At 41.1% G+C, this 17,156-nt stretch overlaps 1 protein-coding gene and 1 long non-coding RNA gene across 6 annotated transcripts in view; one reads left to right on the forward strand and one right to left on the reverse strand.

Moving 5' to 3' along the window:
* SAR1A (secretion associated Ras related GTPase 1A) lies at window positions 1–13,546 on the reverse strand. Of its 4 annotated transcripts, none has more exons than XM_061405218.1 (8): window positions 13,412–13,508; window positions 12,803–13,019; window positions 9,964–10,037; window positions 9,726–9,845; window positions 9,237–9,302; window positions 6,663–6,766; window positions 3,452–3,583; window positions 1–2,406 (listed from the first exon to the last, which is right to left on the reverse strand). In XM_061405218.1, the coding sequence occupies exons 3-8, from the start codon at window positions 10,019–10,021 to the stop codon at window positions 2,290–2,292; spliced, it is 597 nt and encodes a 198-aa protein (XP_061261202.1). In that variant the 5' UTR covers window positions 10,022–10,037; window positions 12,803–13,019; window positions 13,412–13,508; the 3' UTR covers window positions 1–2,289. The 4 variants fall into 4 exon arrangements, with proteins under 4 accessions (XP_061261202.1, XP_061261203.1, XP_061261201.1 ...); XM_061405219.1 differs by having other exon boundaries at window positions 13,361–13,458; XM_061405217.1 differs by lacking the exon at window positions 12,803–13,019 and having other exon boundaries at window positions 13,412–13,546.
* Window positions 13,531–17,156, forward strand: part of LOC133240436 (uncharacterized) — a 21,594-nt gene continuing 17,968 nt past the window's right edge. The window contains exons 1-2 of one of the 2 annotated variants that reach the window (XR_009734221.1): window positions 13,531–13,835; window positions 14,370–14,446. This is a non-coding gene — a long non-coding RNA (uncharacterized LOC133240436). The remainder of the gene's footprint in view (window positions 13,836–14,369; window positions 14,447–17,156) is intronic. The other variant, XR_009734222.1, reaches the window with a different exon arrangement.

Here is a 17,156-nt window from a genome sequence, read left to right on the forward strand (position 1 = left end):
TTTGTTTTAACTTTTTATTAAAACACTTAAGATACAGATTGACTCTCTTCTGTAAATGACTGTTTTATTTTTCCTGAAATAGGACATATACGCACTCTGATAAAACAGAATGAAAAGTCTCAATTCATGGGAGTTCCTGTACAAAGCTCTGATCCTGTTAGGAGCCGAGCTCCTCACAGCGGCTTCTTTCCTCTATTTTATTATAGGAACTGTGTTTTCTGTGGGGCAAAAAACAGACAGGCGCCACTTGATTTTTCAATCCCAACTCTTTCTCCGGTGGCCAAAATAAACCACTTTCACAAAGAGCTGCCCTGTGTAGAATCCATAGTTTTCTAGCTTGCTAAAAATTGACTAGGGACAAATAGGAAGAAAAAAAAAAAAAAGAAAACTAACACTGAAGCAATCACACCTCTCCTATCTCTGGACAGAGAAGTATGGGTTACCTTTAGCCAAAGGAAATCAAAAGTATGCAAGTTAACTACCTAGTTCATTCACCATTAGCTAGATTTGTTCACTTAAGGCTTTAATCCCTTTCCAAACCAGCTATGCTTGCTAATAAATGAAAAACTTGCTCTTCCCAGCTTTATGCTTCGTTGAGCCTCTGCATTTGGTACCTAGCTGTGAAAAAGTATGCTTTCCCAACAGGTCAGTACTGAAAACTAACAATGCAAAATCCAACTAAAGAAAAATACTCTCACCCCAGGAATGTGTAATCCACACTTTCCATGCTCTCACATTAAAAGCAAGAATCCACTGAATTTAGTTCAGTCCTCTGCAAATAAGCCTCAACATCACAATTTTCAGTTCTGAGAAAAATACCTCTAATTTTTCATTAAAGAAGATATCCTTCCACATGAAGACCATCTCTTATCCCTTCATCCTTGACTACAAGGGTAAAACATTGGTTAAGATCATGAAAATCCGATTTCACACCTGACATTAGGAAAGTGGAATGCTATAAAAATAACCCTCATCCACTGCTGGGGACACTGAGGCTTTTATACCAGGTGCTAACTGACAGGTGATGCTGGCTCAAAAGGAACAGCTCAACACACAGTTCTTGGATTAGAATTTCCCCAGGTTATTTCTGGCCTGGAGAAAGACAGTTTCATAACACCTCCCACCCACCCCCAAAATCTGGAAAAGTTACAGATGATAACCTTTAACACCAAAAAAAAAATTGATAACCAATACAAAAAAAGAGAGTTCATGAAGTCCAATAAAGAAACCAAATTCTGCAAGTGAAATAAATCTTTCCTAGATTCAAACAAATGCTATAATATCAGATGTCGAAGTTCTCAACTCACAGAATTAAGAGTTCTTAAGCTGTTAACTTTGTCCTGTGTGACTCTCCTATTGAGAAAAAAATTTCCCCTAGAATTTGCAAAAATGACTGGGACACACCTGTAGTGTGTGACAACATGGGAGATGTACTCAAATCTTTCATGAGGCGAAAGTCACTTTTTACAACTGAAAATGAAGAAGGTGCTACAGAAAGAAATCAAAGTTTAAAACTGCATAAAAGCAAAGACGGGCTGAAATTGGTAACTTATTGAGTAAAGACAGTAACAATAACCCAGGCTAGAACTAACTCCTCCACAGTGACCCATCTGCTATCCATGTTGGGAGGAGACATGACCGGAGCCTGGCACGGTGGAAACCAGCCTCAGCGGCGAGGCTGGAGTTCTGCTCTTCCCTAGTGCTCTGTGCAGGGTGGTGCCACCTACTAAAGGCAGTCAGGGACACGGGGGAGCCTCTCTCACCAGCCTGCTGTTCACTTAACTGAGCTCTGGACTCCAACGTGTATCTGTGCATAATTTTATGAAATATTTAAATGCCATTCACTAGATTAAAAAAAAAAGAAAAGAAAACTCTGGACCAAGTATATTGTGAACTTAAAAAAAAAATTATGAGGAGGGTCACCAATTACATTAACAACACTTTCTTTAAAAAATAGAATCACTTTCTTTTGAAATCAACCACAGTGGTGAGACGTGTTTTTCTTTCCAGGTGGCCCGTGATGGCACACAGCTCTACTCGACAAATCCTGCCACCTCCAAGTCCCGGGGTGCTGACCTGCACCAGCACGTGGGGCAGCATTAGCTCCCAACAGTGTGGAGAAGAGCACATGTCACCACTGGGCAATGAGAGAGCAGACAGAGACTCTTGGCTTCTCAACGCCGGACACGGTCGGAGAGCTTTCCTTGTTCTATTAGAAAAGTTCGTGAGGAAGCTGTGAATAGGATCAGTCCAGAGAAGTAAAACTCTTTTATTTCCACTGTCCAAACATCAGTCAATATACTGGGAGAGCCAGCGGAAGCCCTCGCCGTATCCTTGCCTCTTGAGCACACTGCACATGAACACTTCCATGGGGCGGGCATTCAGCTCCTTCAGGGTCACATTCCCCTAGGGGAGGCAAAACCAACATGTTAGCATTTCCATGTGGAGAAGCTTGCGAGGGTGATGACAAAAATCACTTTCTCCATCGTCAGAAGCAAATCTGAGCAGGGATTAATTACAGAAATGTGGTCAAGGCCACTGGGGTTCATGCTTTCAGTAGAGTCCTACTCCCAGATTCTCTCACTGTGAAGCACCCTTGCTTTGAACACACGAACTGGTTCATCTGGAAAGCTATGGCAGCAAACCAAGAAAAGCATGTTCTCTTATGAACAAAAGAAGTCCAGCATTTCTTAGAAATAAGAACATTCTTACTAATACAAGTATTCAGAAATATATACGAATGACAGGTTATGTCAAGAAAATTAAAAATTCAAGTGTGTATAAAATGGAAAACTAAGCTAATGAAAAGAAGTATTTCTAGAAAGAACTATATAACCAAGAAGAGGCAAGACTAAGGAACCATGCAAAAAAGTCAGGAAGCTATAGATTCCAGAAAAGCAAATTTTTAAAAATTAAATATACCAAACCTTATGCTGAAAAGACCAGGATGCCTATAAACTAGAGCTGATCTGGATTTTTCTCTCACAAGCATACTTTTCTGCAACAAGATTCTACTGATCTGGAAGATCCGTGTTCTATTCCTGGTTTTATCACTGACTTGCTGTGTAGACCTGAACCAATCCCTCTTAATTTCCTCATCTCCAAACAGAAGTAACAGTCCTACCTCTCTCAGCAGGAGCACAGAGAATAACCCGGTACTCTAATTTCAATGCTTAGAAAATGATATAAATGAGCACTCTTCATAACCTGAAATTTCCAGTCCAAAAAAATTTCTAGCTAAAGACTCTTTCAAATACCTGAAGAAAACTCTCCTTAGAAAACACGGGAAGAACGAACATGCTCCAGCCTTCCCAGTCTACAAATCACCTCTAGAAAAACAATGTTAAGCCCAGTTACTTTTAAAAGACAAGTAAATCTAGACTGCAAAACGTGAATGTTTCAAAAGCTGAGTTGCCTTTATAATGCATCTGCTGAAGATTTTTTCTCTTACCTTTCCTGTGGTCTGTCCATAAAGCCCAAATATCTCACGGAGTTTTTCTTCACTGATTGCATCTGTTCTGTCAATTTTGTTCCCCAAGATAAGGATTGGCACGTTGGATATTGTCTCATCTGTCATTAAAGCCTAAAGCCAAGATTTAAAAAAAGAGCTGGGTGAAGCATCTATAAAAGCCCACCAGACAATGAAGATAATTTTGCCTTTAACTTGTCTACAAGGTACCAAATGCAGAGTGAAAATCTGATCATACTTATACTTGAGTGATTAACTAAAAGTTAATCTTGACATTATATAACACCCTTATCTTTAGGCAAAAAGCCCCTAAAAATTACCTTGACATTAGTTTAAAATTCCCCAAAAGCTTCAAAACAATTATAATGTAAAGTTGTGTCTATTTGTAAAGCAGCAGAACCTTAACTCTGAGCTAAATCACTCAACCACAGACCATCCTCAGCTCTCCACTGAGCATTGGCCAGGAAGAACAAAGCTCTGGCTACACAGCCTCAAAGAGACTACAGGAAACCCCAAGTATTCACTAGATGCCCCCTGTGTGCAACATACCGTCCCCAACAATGACAGGAAGACAAAAGAAAGGGAAGACACATCCCTGGCTCAAGAAATCCTCACTCTATGTTCGTCTCTCAATAAAGCACGGCAAGTGGATGATTACCTGTCACAGTGAATAGGAAGAGAATACAAATACTAAAAGGCACTCAGGAAAATAAAACAGTGACATGGACTTAAGCAAAGTCTTAACAAAGATGTGGAAACTAAACTGGACTCTGAAGGAGGGGCAGGGTTTGGATAGGCAGAACCCAAAGAATGAAGAAGATAACCAATGGCTTTACAGTAGGAAGAGTTCATAAAACCATATGGAGTATCACCTGGCTGGATTAAAGCATTTATGTTGACGTGTCTTGACAGAGTAAATGAGTTGGGATGGTATGACAAATATTATGGTGCCAGTCTGAGAAGTTAGCTGCAATAGACCCTAAATCCAGGAATTATTAAATAGAATCTACACTTTCAGTACAATGAATTCTCAAATAGTATCTATCTGTGGTGCTCAGGTAAGGGATGATGATCTAACCTAAGATAGCAGCACGTACGGAATAGTGCAGCAAGCATTCTGGAGAAAGAAGTGAAGAGACTGATGTCTAAATGATAAGACAACACAGGAGCCGAAGCTGGCAAACATTTCAAGCCTAGGAATCTATTTCACTGACAGGAAGAGCTAGGAAAGGATGGCAGGATTAAAAGGATAAAGGGAAACCTACTATGAACATCTCAAGTACCAAGAAATGTTAGACAAAATCAGAGTAAGGAAGTTATTCATTCATTAAATAGTAACAAAGTGCATATTATATGCCCAAGGCTTTACTAGATATGCTGCTAAGTCACTTCAGTCGTGTCTGACTCTGTGCGACCCCACAGACGGCAGCCCACCAGGCTCCCCCGTCCCTGGGATTCTCCAGGCAAGAACGCTGGAGTGGGTCACCATTTCCTTCTCCAATGCATGAAAGTGAAAAGGGAAAGTGAAGTCCCTCAGTTGTGTCTGACTCTTTGCGACCCCATGGACTGCAGCCTACGAGGCTCCTCCGTCCATGGGATTTTCCAGGCCAGAGTACTGGAGTGGGTTGCCATTGTCTTCTCTCTACCTAGATATGGGGGTTTCACAAAGAAATAAGACAAGATCCCTACATCTAAGTTCCAGTGGGAGAGACCTAATAAAATCAGTAAAAACAACAGATGCTGGTAAGATGGAGAGTCTAATAGTCTGAGAGGTCAGAGAAGGCTTCTCAGAAACAGTCATACCTAAATTGTGGGATCTCTTAAAGGACATTTAGAAATTTGCAAGCAAAAGCGGGTAAGGGTCAGGTGAGAAAACCAGGAAGAGACAGTTACTTCTGAATAGACAGTTACTTCTGAATATTCAAGGGAGGGCAAGTTGTTATCTACGTTTGGAATGTAGTTCAAGGTAGGCAATGGAAAAGCTGGAGAAATAAACAGAACAAAGATTATAAAAGAACTTATGTGCTATGCAAAAGAGCTGTAGATTTTATCCCCAGATCTACTCAAGGATATTAAGGAGGGCAAAGACAAGTAGTATATGGCAGGGTGGTGGTGAAATCTATAGTCATTCACTGCATGTACAGGTACAGGATGGGTAAGACGAATAGTTCCACTCTGGGAGGACAGAATTGGTAGGCAGAGTTTCTAATAAGTAACACTATGTATGAGGTTGGAGCTCAAGAGAGATTCAAATAATAGAAACCCATTTGGGGGTCACTGGCATGATGGGTTGCAGATGAAAGAATGGGACAAGCCTGGACCAGCCTGGGAAAAAGTACAGACCCTGGGGAGCACCTAGATTTAAGGGCTAAGCAGGGGGAATGGGCGCTTGTGCCAGGAGTCAGAGAAGTATCAGCCAGAGAAAACACCAAAACCAAGAATGTAAAGGGGAGTTTACAGAGAGAGAGAATGACGAGTGCCAAGGGGTCAAGTAAGGGAAGGATCATAAGACTACAGCTTCAGATTCAACAAACATACTTACACCAGAGAGAGGTTCAAATTGCCAGACACAAGAATGCAGAGAGTTATAAATCAAAGAGAAAGAAGAGGCAGAGTGACACAGTATGGATTATAAAGGCAACGTTACAGAAACGATCAAGACAAGAAAAATGCAATGTTGAAAAAGGAAAAAATCCGACATGAATCCTAGTTAATATCAAACAATGCATGTGACCAAAACTGAAGACAGAACAGCCTGTTAAGGTCTAGGAGGTCACTCAGTGCCAAAGGCTGGGCAGGTACAACCTGAGAACACAGATTCAAAAACACAAAGAATTCTAATATCTCCTTTAAGGTTTCACTATGCCAACACATCATAAAGAGTGAACATATGTGATGCATGAAAGGGAAAGACATTAATTATGCTGGGAAAACAGGGATTAACTGCAGAATGTCCTGAGCAAACCGCACATAGAATCACCCTGTGATAAATTTAAGCAAAGTTAATTTACTTGCATTCAAGACAAGATTCCTCAGAACGTTGAAAAATAATGTTTTTGATTTTAAAATACTTTCTTCCTGTAGCTAGGACTTTTACCAAATGTTAACTGGAATGATTAAGTACTGGCACTACTAAGTTGTATTTCTTAAAAGAAACAGAGGCCGAGAAAAGAAAAAGAAAATATAAACATACGTTAAGCTCAACTTTGGATTCCATAAGTCGAGGATGATCTGCACAGTCCACCAGAAAGACAATCCCATTAATTGCTGGGAGGTAATTTTTCCAAACCCGACGTGCTAAAAGAGAAGGTTTGCAGTTGCATCAATTTAAAAACATATATGCTGAATATGAATAACTTAATGGTCTATGAAGTAAGCAAATTCTGGCCAGGTTTCAATAGCATTAAACTCTGTACAGATTCTCCAAGTCCTAGCCAGTATTAAGTCAGAACAGAGGACGAATAAACTGATGGTCCATGAACTGAATCTGATTTATTTAAATACTAAAATCAGGGTTTTCTGCCTGATTTTCTGAAAAAGTACAACATCTGGCAATCCCACGCCTATCAGTCCACATATACTGGGTGGATAATAATCAGCGGACTGAGCAGTGGCTGCCCCTTTACATGCGGCTTCAGTTCTTGTCTGTCAAAGTTTCCACCACTTCCTACTGTCTCACTCCTGATTTCACTCACTTAAATGACCTACCTCACCCCAGAACCATTTTAGTTTGCAACTTCTGAGTTAGAGTATCAGGATGCAAATTACTTATCCATATAACTGTAGTCCCAAGTTAGTTCCTAACTAACCAATTTGTAAGCGTACTGACACTTTCATCCACTCAGCCCACAGGGAGACAGGGCTTGCCAGGTGCTTGACGTTTCCAGCCAGTTACCTGTCTCCTAATTTAACCCAGTGTGCCTTATAAATTTCAATTTTTGGTTTATAACATGATGCGACAATGATCTGGGAAGCAGTGCTTTAACTGTATTATAATTTCTAAGCCATTCATTTCTATGGGATGATTAAGGAAGCATTTCTACATCAAACATTTAACAGTGGTCACTTCTGAAGAGTGGGACTGGGAAGGAGAAGTTGGGGGAATTTCACTTTTACCTTTCAGATTTGTATACTCAACATATACTGAATTTGCTACGTTAATCCTGGACTACTTTTATAAGTTAAATTTTTAAGTTATACCAAAAAACAAAACCAAAAAAACCGAAAAACCCTCCCAACAGCATCTCAGTAATTTGTGTAAAATGTAGCAAGGTTATTATGGAAAAAAATGTTTCCGTTAAGTAAATTTTCCTCAAACAAAACTATGGACAAATTTTTCTTTATAATGGGGTTATATCCCAATAAATCTATTGTAAATTGAAAATCTCCTAAGTCAAAATGTGTTTGATAAACCTTCCAAATATAGCTTAACCTAGCCTACCTTAAAAGTGCTCAGAACACTTATATCAGCTTATAGTTGGGCAAAGTCATCTAACACAAAGCCTATTTTATAATGTGTTGACTTTCTCATGTAATTCATTGAATACTGTATGTTTGTATGAAATGCTGTATGAAGAAAAGCACGGTGCATGGGCACAGAATGATTTCAAGTATATCAGTTGTTTACTCTCGGGATCTCATGGCTGACGGGGAGCTGCCCAGCATGACGAAAGGCTGTTTTATCGTAAAGTCAAAAATCTTAAGTTAAATCATTGTTAAGTTGGAGACCATCTGTACATAAATGCATTTCCTTTTCTACTCTTATCAAAACCTGAAAGCTAAATTTATCACACCAAATAATATACAATTCCCAATTCAGGTATCTAAAAACACCTCCTCCTTCTGCATTCTCCAGATGGTCTCAGTTCAGCTTACAACTATTTTATCTCCGAATTTAAATCTGTTAAGTGGCTACAGATACTTCTGAAAGCAGAAAAGATACCATGCACCGTTCTCTACCTGAATGAAAATGATACAAGCTTATAGGAAAAAAGGAAACAAGATCATCTGTAGCCCTCCATCAATACATAGCCACTGCTGATGTTTCTGTACATGTTCTGTACATAAAATACTTTGTATAAGTATTTTATGTGCTGATGATCATTTTACATATATGATTGTGTAGGATATAAATATTACATGAATAAAGTAAATGTAATGTTAATAAAATCACTGACTATAAAGTCATGCCAAATGTAAAGTGGGCATCCATTAGATAAAGATGCCCCAAATTCTGCATAAACACCAGATAGGAATCTGGGAACCAAGCAGACATAGGCTGAGTAAGGCACAAAGCACTGAGGAGAACAAGGCAGAAGAAAATGTTCCATCAACGGCCCCAAATGGGGAGAATACACAAAATATCAGTTCAGATCAAAGTGATCACAAATAGTCACTCTACTATCTTTGCAACTCTTGACAAATTTAAAATGACTTAAAATTACAAATAATTTCCTACATACACTCCACTGAATAAATGATAAAAAAGAGACATGATTAAATTCAACATGTGATACTGTACTGGATCTTGTTTAAGAGAGGGAAAATGTTTAAAGGAGCTTACCAGAACAAATGACCAAAAAAAGGCAGTATACACTATAGAGTAGGTAAATGAAACTTTCTGGGTTTGACAATTATTATGATTATGTAAGGGAATATTCATGTTATTAGAAAGCAATTTAAAAGGTATATATGAGACTCTGCTTTGAAAAAGGGGAACAAAATGATCCAGAAGCCAACATCACCCTTCTACTGAATCATCTCTTACCTTGCTCATGCCCACCAAGATCAAAAGTTGTAAAAGTCATTCCAGCAATTGTCAGCTCTTCTGATGCTGAAAAATAAAGGAAATAAATAAACTTCTCCATCCAACAAGGCCAAGCTACCAAAATTATAATCCAATACAAACGTAAAACCTAATGAAGCTTTCACTTTGTAAAGAAAAGGATACAAGGGTGAAAATACCCTTCAATTATTTTAAAAAGCCAAGTCTCTTTTTCTCCGAAGTGCTTGCTACTCCTTAGAAGTAGATATGGGAGATGTGTCCCATGGCAGGACTAGTGAGAACAGATAGTGACAAAGTTCCAGAGGTCTTTAGATTCATGGGTATGTGACTTGAGCGTGTCCTATAGAGAATTGTTTGTCAAGTCTTCTGGGGCTTCAATAAATAAAAGAATTGCATAAATTGGAGATCCATCCTCCAACCCTGACACTGACCCTCAAATAACAAAAGGTCACCAGGTATTTTCAAACCTACTTGGATGTAACGTTGGAACATGCTGCCCCAGTCTGTCATCTTTGAGCATGTGTAGAAGAGTGGTTTTGCCTGCATTGTCCAAACCCAAGAATACAAGTTTTCCAGATTTCTTGTAGAGTCCTAAAAAAGAAAATAATAATAGCATTATTAGCTCCTACACAGCAAAATCTACCTATATTTAAATTGTTTTGGGAAATGCACAGCATTTGAAATGTGTATTTCAGGGAAATGGCTTTACCTAGGAACTGGAGCACACTGCTGAAGCCATTGTAGATCCACTCAAAGATGAAAGACATTATTAATGCTTACTCCCTGTATAAAATAGGAAAGCAGCAAACATTAGCCTTGTGAATGCTGATATACTTCTGGAGACGTTAACTCGCATTTGCTGGCCTTCATGCATGGTTAGGGCCCCATATTTTGGACCTAAAAAATCAAAGGATTTTGCACCCTGGAGGGAAGTGGAAGTTTCTGGGGTACTCAGATCTGCATAAACTCCTGATTTCCTATCAGTTTCCAATCTATGATACTCAGAGCACTAGGCGTTAAAGATACACTTTCCTCTTTCACTGTATGACTCACTTCTCCAGGCACCTGCTCATTCACGTTCCCTAGATACACCACAGCTGTCTACCAGTTAACAAAACTTCTAGGAAATCACCCTCATCAATAATCTGGATCAAAATGTCACACTGATGTGCTAACTAGAAAACAAGAATAAAAGGCATATTAACCCATTCTTGTAAACAACTCTAAAAAACAAGCTCGCTAAAATCCTACTAGCTGGCACAATTTGCACTGCTCCATTTACCAATTCTATCTCTTCTTTAACAGTATTGTTTAACCTCTTCTATAGATGTGTCTCAAGTTAGAAAAAGATGTTGGAGAGCCATGAAGAGATAAGAGAGTCCAGTCATAATGTGAATAATTAAGACTCACCTAACCCATTTTACAAATATGGACTTTCTTAAAATAAGAAAATGCATTCAGGACATACAGGCAGGTTCCTACCCAACTACATACCTCAATACTGATATTAACAGCACTTTTTCTACTGTTTCCCATAAGCCTAGACAAAACAGAAGACGACCCAAAGCTACTAAAAGGTATACATATACTGGGAATAAGCAAGAGGACCTCTAAATGTAACCGTAATAGAATCCAGAGCCAATGGTGGGTGTTTAGTTTTCTGAGTCAGCACTTCCTGATCACACTGAATGTTTGCCTCAGCACCAGTTTTGGTGCAGAAAAAAGAATGATACCCACTTTCACTCCTCTCCAACAGCAAGAACACCTGAACGCAAGGCTTTACACTAGATGTGGCCAATTGTTATCAAACAAATTCCCTGAAGTTTTATTTTTTTAGAAAAGTAAAGGTTTACTGTAAAAGGGTTAACTACAAAAACCTACCTATATTCATTTAAAGAATGAGACAGTATATGTTAGTTTTCTTTTTCATCCAATTACTGTTTTTGTTTTGGTTTGGTTTTATCAGGCCTGTGGCCTGACTTGTAAACTTTCAGGACTGCTTAGTGCTTATCTTCTATGGCTTACCATAGGTGGGTCAAAAGAAGCTTGGGAGTTTGGGTGGGGGTAGAGACTGAGGGAAAAGCTTTTATACAAAGATACTAAATAAGATTTTTTTGCCTTCTTCAACAACATCAAAATATATTTTGGTAGAAAAACCAAATTTAGTATGTTAAATAATAGTTGTGTCTGGAAACTTAGTCTCTAAGAAGGCCAATGACTTAAATACACTTACAAAGTTCCTGTGCTTAAGTTTCCACTGTTGGTAAGTAAAAGAACAATGTGCCTCTCCTCAGCAATCCTACCAAACCAGTCATCCTTCCCTATTTTCTTTCTCTACCACTTGAAGTCTCACCTTTAGAAAGCATGTCTCATTAAGGTCACTCCCACTGATTTCAACTTTAAAACCCAACGCATATATTCATTTGTACTACAATGGTTTGCAGTCAGTACTTTATAGACATTTTGTAAAGTTTCACCACATCATTACAGAAGTGTACCCAACTAGATAAATTCTCTGGAGGTGACAGAATGGCAGAAAATCCCATTTTAAGGAATGTTTCATAATTAACAGAACTACTTTAACTCTCCAGTTTATGTTCCCTTGATATCCCTGTTTGAAAAATCCTATAATTCTTCCCTCCAAAATGAAGGTGATGTTAAAAAATAAAAAAAACCCCTTATTGGACCCAAAGAACCTCACAGTAGTGCTACCCAAAGAGGAAATGGCTCTGATGGTGCCTCCATCCTTGAGATCTTAGGCTTTGCACCCTCGAGTGAGTCGTTTCTCAGTTTCTAAGGTGCCTGTACAAACATCTCATTTCAGCCTCACACTAACCCTAGGAGGTAGGGATCCCCGGCTTCATTGAACAAGATGAGGGCGCTGATGGTCCCAGATTAGTTAGCTTAACCAAGAGAGCTCAGCTGAAAAGGTAACAATGTGAAGACTCAAACCCTTCTATTTTAATGCCAAAGTCAAAGCCCTTCCTTTTAATATCACATAAAATTCCAATGCAAATCACAAAACTGCTTCAAAAAAAACTTTCTTAAACCACCAGTTACAGCTATGATAATCCAATGTTTTCATCCTTAGAACTCATCACAACTTTTAAACCATAAGTTAAATAACTAGCACTTTATTTCTTTTCTAGCCTTGACCCACTTTACAATCCTTATGGCATCTTAATGGCAAATTAGCTTAAGGGCTCTAACTACCAACAAAAGCATTGCCAACGTACCTAAAATTTGCAAATTTAAGGACGGATGATTCAAATAGAAGAGCACGAGACTGATGATCAGTCAATAAAAAAAGCTATGCATCACTTATATTGCACACACTCGTTACTTATATATGCTCCCAGCAACTTTAAGACACTATTTCAGACAGATTTGGGATAGCAAGCAGCTGGCTTTTGGCTAGGAAACTCTGCTTAGCTGCAGGGTAAATGTCAAAGGGCAGCCCCACTGCGAAACTCTGTAAAGCCCCGTTACAACCTAAACAGATGTACCGAAATAAAAGAGAAAAGACAAGAACAAGAGGGAACACTAACCGAGATTTTTTTCCCATGCACTGAAGAGAGGGAAAAGGAGGGAGGCGGAAGAAGAAAACACGGGGTTCAACCCAGGACAGCAGATGATAATACAAGTGTGGCTGAAGTGGGGGTGGGGAGGGCCCTGGACTAGGAGCCAGGATATCTAGTTCGAACGGTCACACTTGCTATCTGCGGGGTTTTGAGCAATTCACTATGCCTCTACAGGCCTTAATCTCTGTAAAAAAAAAAAAAAAAAAGGATAATTATCAAGGACTTCAATCCACCCCACCGAGGGCTGAGAATCATCCGACACAGGGGATGTGAAGCCGATTCGTAAACCCGGACGCACAGTAAAGACAGGAAAACTGGTATCCTGCCCAACAGCTGCCAAGACCCCCGAGTGAAATGCGGATGGACCCGATACCCGTGAGGCCGGCAGGGAACCAAGCAGACCCGGCCAAGCCGGCCCGTCCCCGCCCAGAACAAGCCCCGCGGCCCCACAGAACCGCCTGCGTGTCACTTCCTCCCCCAACCTCGCCTGCGCCGGCCTCCACCCAGACCCTCCCTGCCCGCCACCTTCGCGCCTCCGGCCCCAGCTTCCTCCTTCGCCGAGGCCCCCTGACTCACGGCCCAAGGGGTTCCTCCGGCGGCAGCAAGCGGCTTGGACCCTCCCTCAGAGCACAGAGCCCAGCAGCACCCGGGACCGCCAGCTACTCGCCGGATATACGTAATACCCCCCTCCCCGGAACTTCCGGGCGCGTGCTCGTCCCCACCCCTTCGTAGCGTCACGGCGCGTGGCCATGCGGTGCCGCCCTACCAGTGACTGGGGCCGCGGAGGGGCGGGCCTCGGCGTGACGAATCGCTCTGGGGCGGGCTCTACCTCTCGTAGGGAGCTCGGGATGCGCGAGACGTGGCAGCGCTGCAGCCCAATGGGTGGGGTAGGGTTCTGGAGTCTAGCAGCGAAACTAGGCGCTCGATCTCGCGGCTTCAGATACGAGTGCATGTTTTTCTAGACGCTCGGGGAAAGTCAGAAGTGGCGACCAGCGGGTAGGTAGGTTCTCGGAAGCAAGAGTTGACCTGAGAGCCCTCGACCTAAGATGGATTTCCGTAAGCTTCAGCGTTATGTCACAGTGCCCCTGGGATAACCTGTTTTCTAGAAGAACAGCTAATATTCATTGAGTACTTAAGTTCCTGTTCATTGAGTACTTTGCACGCCTCATCTCATTTGACCCTCGTCACAGCCCTGTGAAGCCTATACTATTGTTATCCTCAGTTTACAAATGAGAGAATCAAAGTTCGTAATACTCTGGTAACCAAACCCAAGTCCATACCCTAGTGAAGTGAAGTCGCTCAGTCGTGTCCGACTCTTTGCGACCCCATGGACTGTAGCCCCTATCAGGCCTCTCCGTCCATGGGATTCTCCAGGCAAGAATACTAGAGTGGGTTGCCATTTCCTTCTCCAGGAAGTGGCAAAGCACTTCCAAACCAAAACATTGGTTCCTGTTATACTGTCATTCACCTGCATTTCCCCATTTAATTATGAGGACAGCCGTATGAGACTGGTATTATTGCTCTCATCTTACAGGTAAGAAAATTGAGTCATATGGAAAGATGAATGATGCTTTTGGATGAGAAGATGCAATATAACGGTCTCAATTTTCTGTAAGTAAAATTACAAATTTAACATAATTCTTATAAAAGTACAAATAGGATTAATTAAACTCCCTGTTTGTTCCTAAAACTCAAATGGAAAAATAAACAAGAATAGTCAGAAAACAGTCTGTGAAAAAGAACGTGGAGGGGGATCTAGCACTCAGATATTAAAACATTGTCAGTTCAGTTCAGTCGCTCAGTCTTGTCCGACTCTTTGCGACCCCATGGACTGCAGCACGCCAGGCTTCCCTATCCATCATCAACTCCTGGAGCCACTCAAACTCACGTCCATCACGTCTGTGATGCCATCCAACCGTCTCAGATTCTGTCATCCCCTTCTCCTCCCTCCTTCAGTCTTTCCCAGCATCAGGGTCTTTTCTAATGAGTCACTTCTTCACATCAGGTGGCCAAAATATTGGAGCTTCAGCTTCAGCTTTAGCATAGTCCTTCCAATGAATATTCAGGACTGACTTCCTTTAGGATGGACTGGTTGGATCTCCTTGCAGTCCAAGGGACTCTCAAGAGTCTTCTCCAATACCACAGTTCAAAGGCATCAATTCTTCTGTGCTCAGCTTTCTTTATAGCCTCAGCTCTTTATAGTCTCAACTCTCCTGGAATAGAGAAGGTCTTTCTGTTTGTGACTGAAAATCCAGAAGCCATAAAAGATTGATAAATTCAACCACAGAAAAATTAAAATACCTTGTATGGCAAAATAGCAATAATGATGACACCATAAACTCAAAAGATTGATAATAAGTTGAGAAAAAAATAGGTGTAATCTCATCATTGTTGTTGCTGTTAGTCACCTAATCATGTGACTATAGCCTTCCAGGCTCCTCTGTCCATGGTATTACCCAGCAAGAATATTGGGGTGGGTTGCCATTTCCTTCTCCAGGGGATCTTCCTCACCCAGGGATCAAACCTGCTTCTCCTGAATTGGCAGGTGGATTCTTTACCACTGAGCCACGAGGAAAGCTGTAATTACATCATAGGCAAGTGAAAATTTTATATGAAAAAGATTTTCTAAAAAAATAGGTAAGGAGAGAATCAGATGATTACCAGGGAAGGAAATGTAAGTGGCGCTTAATCATAATAAACTCACAATAAAAATACAGGTTACAGAAAGTAATAAAAGTTAATAAATTTAAAACTCAGTGAGATGCTATTTATTTAACTTATATGCAAAGTACATCATACGAAATGCTGGCCTGGATGAAGCACAAGCTGGAATCAAGATTGCCGGGAGAAATATCAATAACTTCAGATATGCAGATGACACCAACCTATGGCAGAAAGTGAAGAGGAACTACAGAGCCACTTGATGAAAGTGAAAGAGGAGAGTGAAAAAGTTGGCTTAAAACTCAACATTCAAAAGACTAAGATCATGGCACACAGTCCCACCACTTCATGGCAAATAGATGGGGAAACAATGGAAACAGTGAGAGACTTTATTTTTCTGGGCTCAAAAATCACTGCAGATGGTGGCTGCAGCCATGAAATAAAAGATGATTGCTCCTTGGGAAAAAAGCTATGACCAACCCAGACAGTGTTTTAAAAAGGAGAGACATTACTTTGCCGACAAAGGTCTGTCTGGTCAAAGCTATGGTTTTTCCGGTAGTTGTGTATGGATGTGAGAGTTGGACCGTAAAGAAAGCTGAGTGCTGAAGAACTGATGCTTTTGAACTGTGGTGGTGGAGAAAACTCTTGAGAGTCCCTTGGACTGCAAGGAGATCCAACCAGTCCATCCTAAAGGAAATCAGTCTTGAATATTCATTGGAAGGACTGATGCTAAAGCTGAAGCTCCAATACTTTGGCCACCTGATGCAAAGAGCTGACTCATTGGAAAAGACCCTGATGCTGGGAAAGATTGAAGGCAGGAGGAGAAGGGGATAACAAAGGATGAGATGGTTGGATGGCATCACCGACTCGATGGACATGAGTTTGAGCAAGCTCTGGGAGTTGGTGATGTACAGGGAAACCTGGCGTGCTGCAGTCCATGGGGTTGCAAAGAGTCGGACACAACTGAGCAACTGAACTGACTGACTGAGATAACATCTTCACTCAGGTTGGCAAATGTCAGCCTGTTTACTGGTGGTGAAGCTATTGTCAAGGAAGGCCCCACCAAATGCCATTTGGAAAAGACCTGAAAGACATCTGGGGGTGAAATGTTCCAGGCTAACAGCAGAGCATGTGCAGAGGTCCCAAAGAGGAGTGTGCATGGCAGGTTCCAGGAGCAGCTGGGAGGCCAGCATAGCCAGGCAGGGCATCAAGGGAAATTGTAGCAGGAGATGAGGTGATAAAAGTGTGGGGCAGGCGGTTTAAGAATTGAGAAGGTTCTGAGACTACCTAAGGAGTTATCCAGGCACACTTCCATGGATACTGGCAAACACGAGACTCCTGGGGCAGAGAAAAAGGATCTTATTACCTCAACCAAAGCAAGTAACATGAGCTTCATGTTGATGTGTTTTGCACTTGCCCTCCACCAAGTTCTTCAGGGGTGATGCAGAGCAGCCCAGAATGGGTTTGGATCACAGCTGAAGAACCCAGAGCTTAGGGAACCCCCGTCTTTCATAATGGACTTCAGGCAAACTTGGCTGACTTTTGACCCAGATAGAGACAGTATTACACTGGCCAGCATAGAGACCTATCTCCTGCCCAGATGGAGACTCTCTTCCAAGGCTGTTCTTTATCTAAACATCCCTGGAAAAAAAAAAGATAG

Source organism: Bos javanicus, chromosome 28, assembly GCF_032452875.1.
Source record: "Bos javanicus breed banteng chromosome 28, ARS-OSU_banteng_1.0, whole genome shotgun sequence".
NCBI lineage: Eukaryota > Metazoa > Chordata > Mammalia > Artiodactyla > Bovidae > Bos > Bos javanicus.

What these genes read in the sequence shown, in the direction of transcription:
- SAR1A (XM_061405217.1), bottom strand. Translation starts at nt 10,021, where the DNA reads ATGTCTTTCATCTTTGAGTGGATCTACAATGGCTTCAGCAGTGTGCTC. An exon ending in CAGTGTGCTCCAGTTCCTAG is followed by an intron (nt 9,846 to 9,963) that starts GTAAAGCCATTT and finishes TTTCTTTTTTAG; the next exon opens with GACTCTACAAGAAATCTGGA. An exon ending in ATGGACAGACCACAGGAAAG is followed by an intron (nt 2,407 to 3,451) that starts GTAAGAGAAAAA and finishes TGCCTCCCCTAG; the next exon opens with GGGAATGTGACCCTGAAGGA.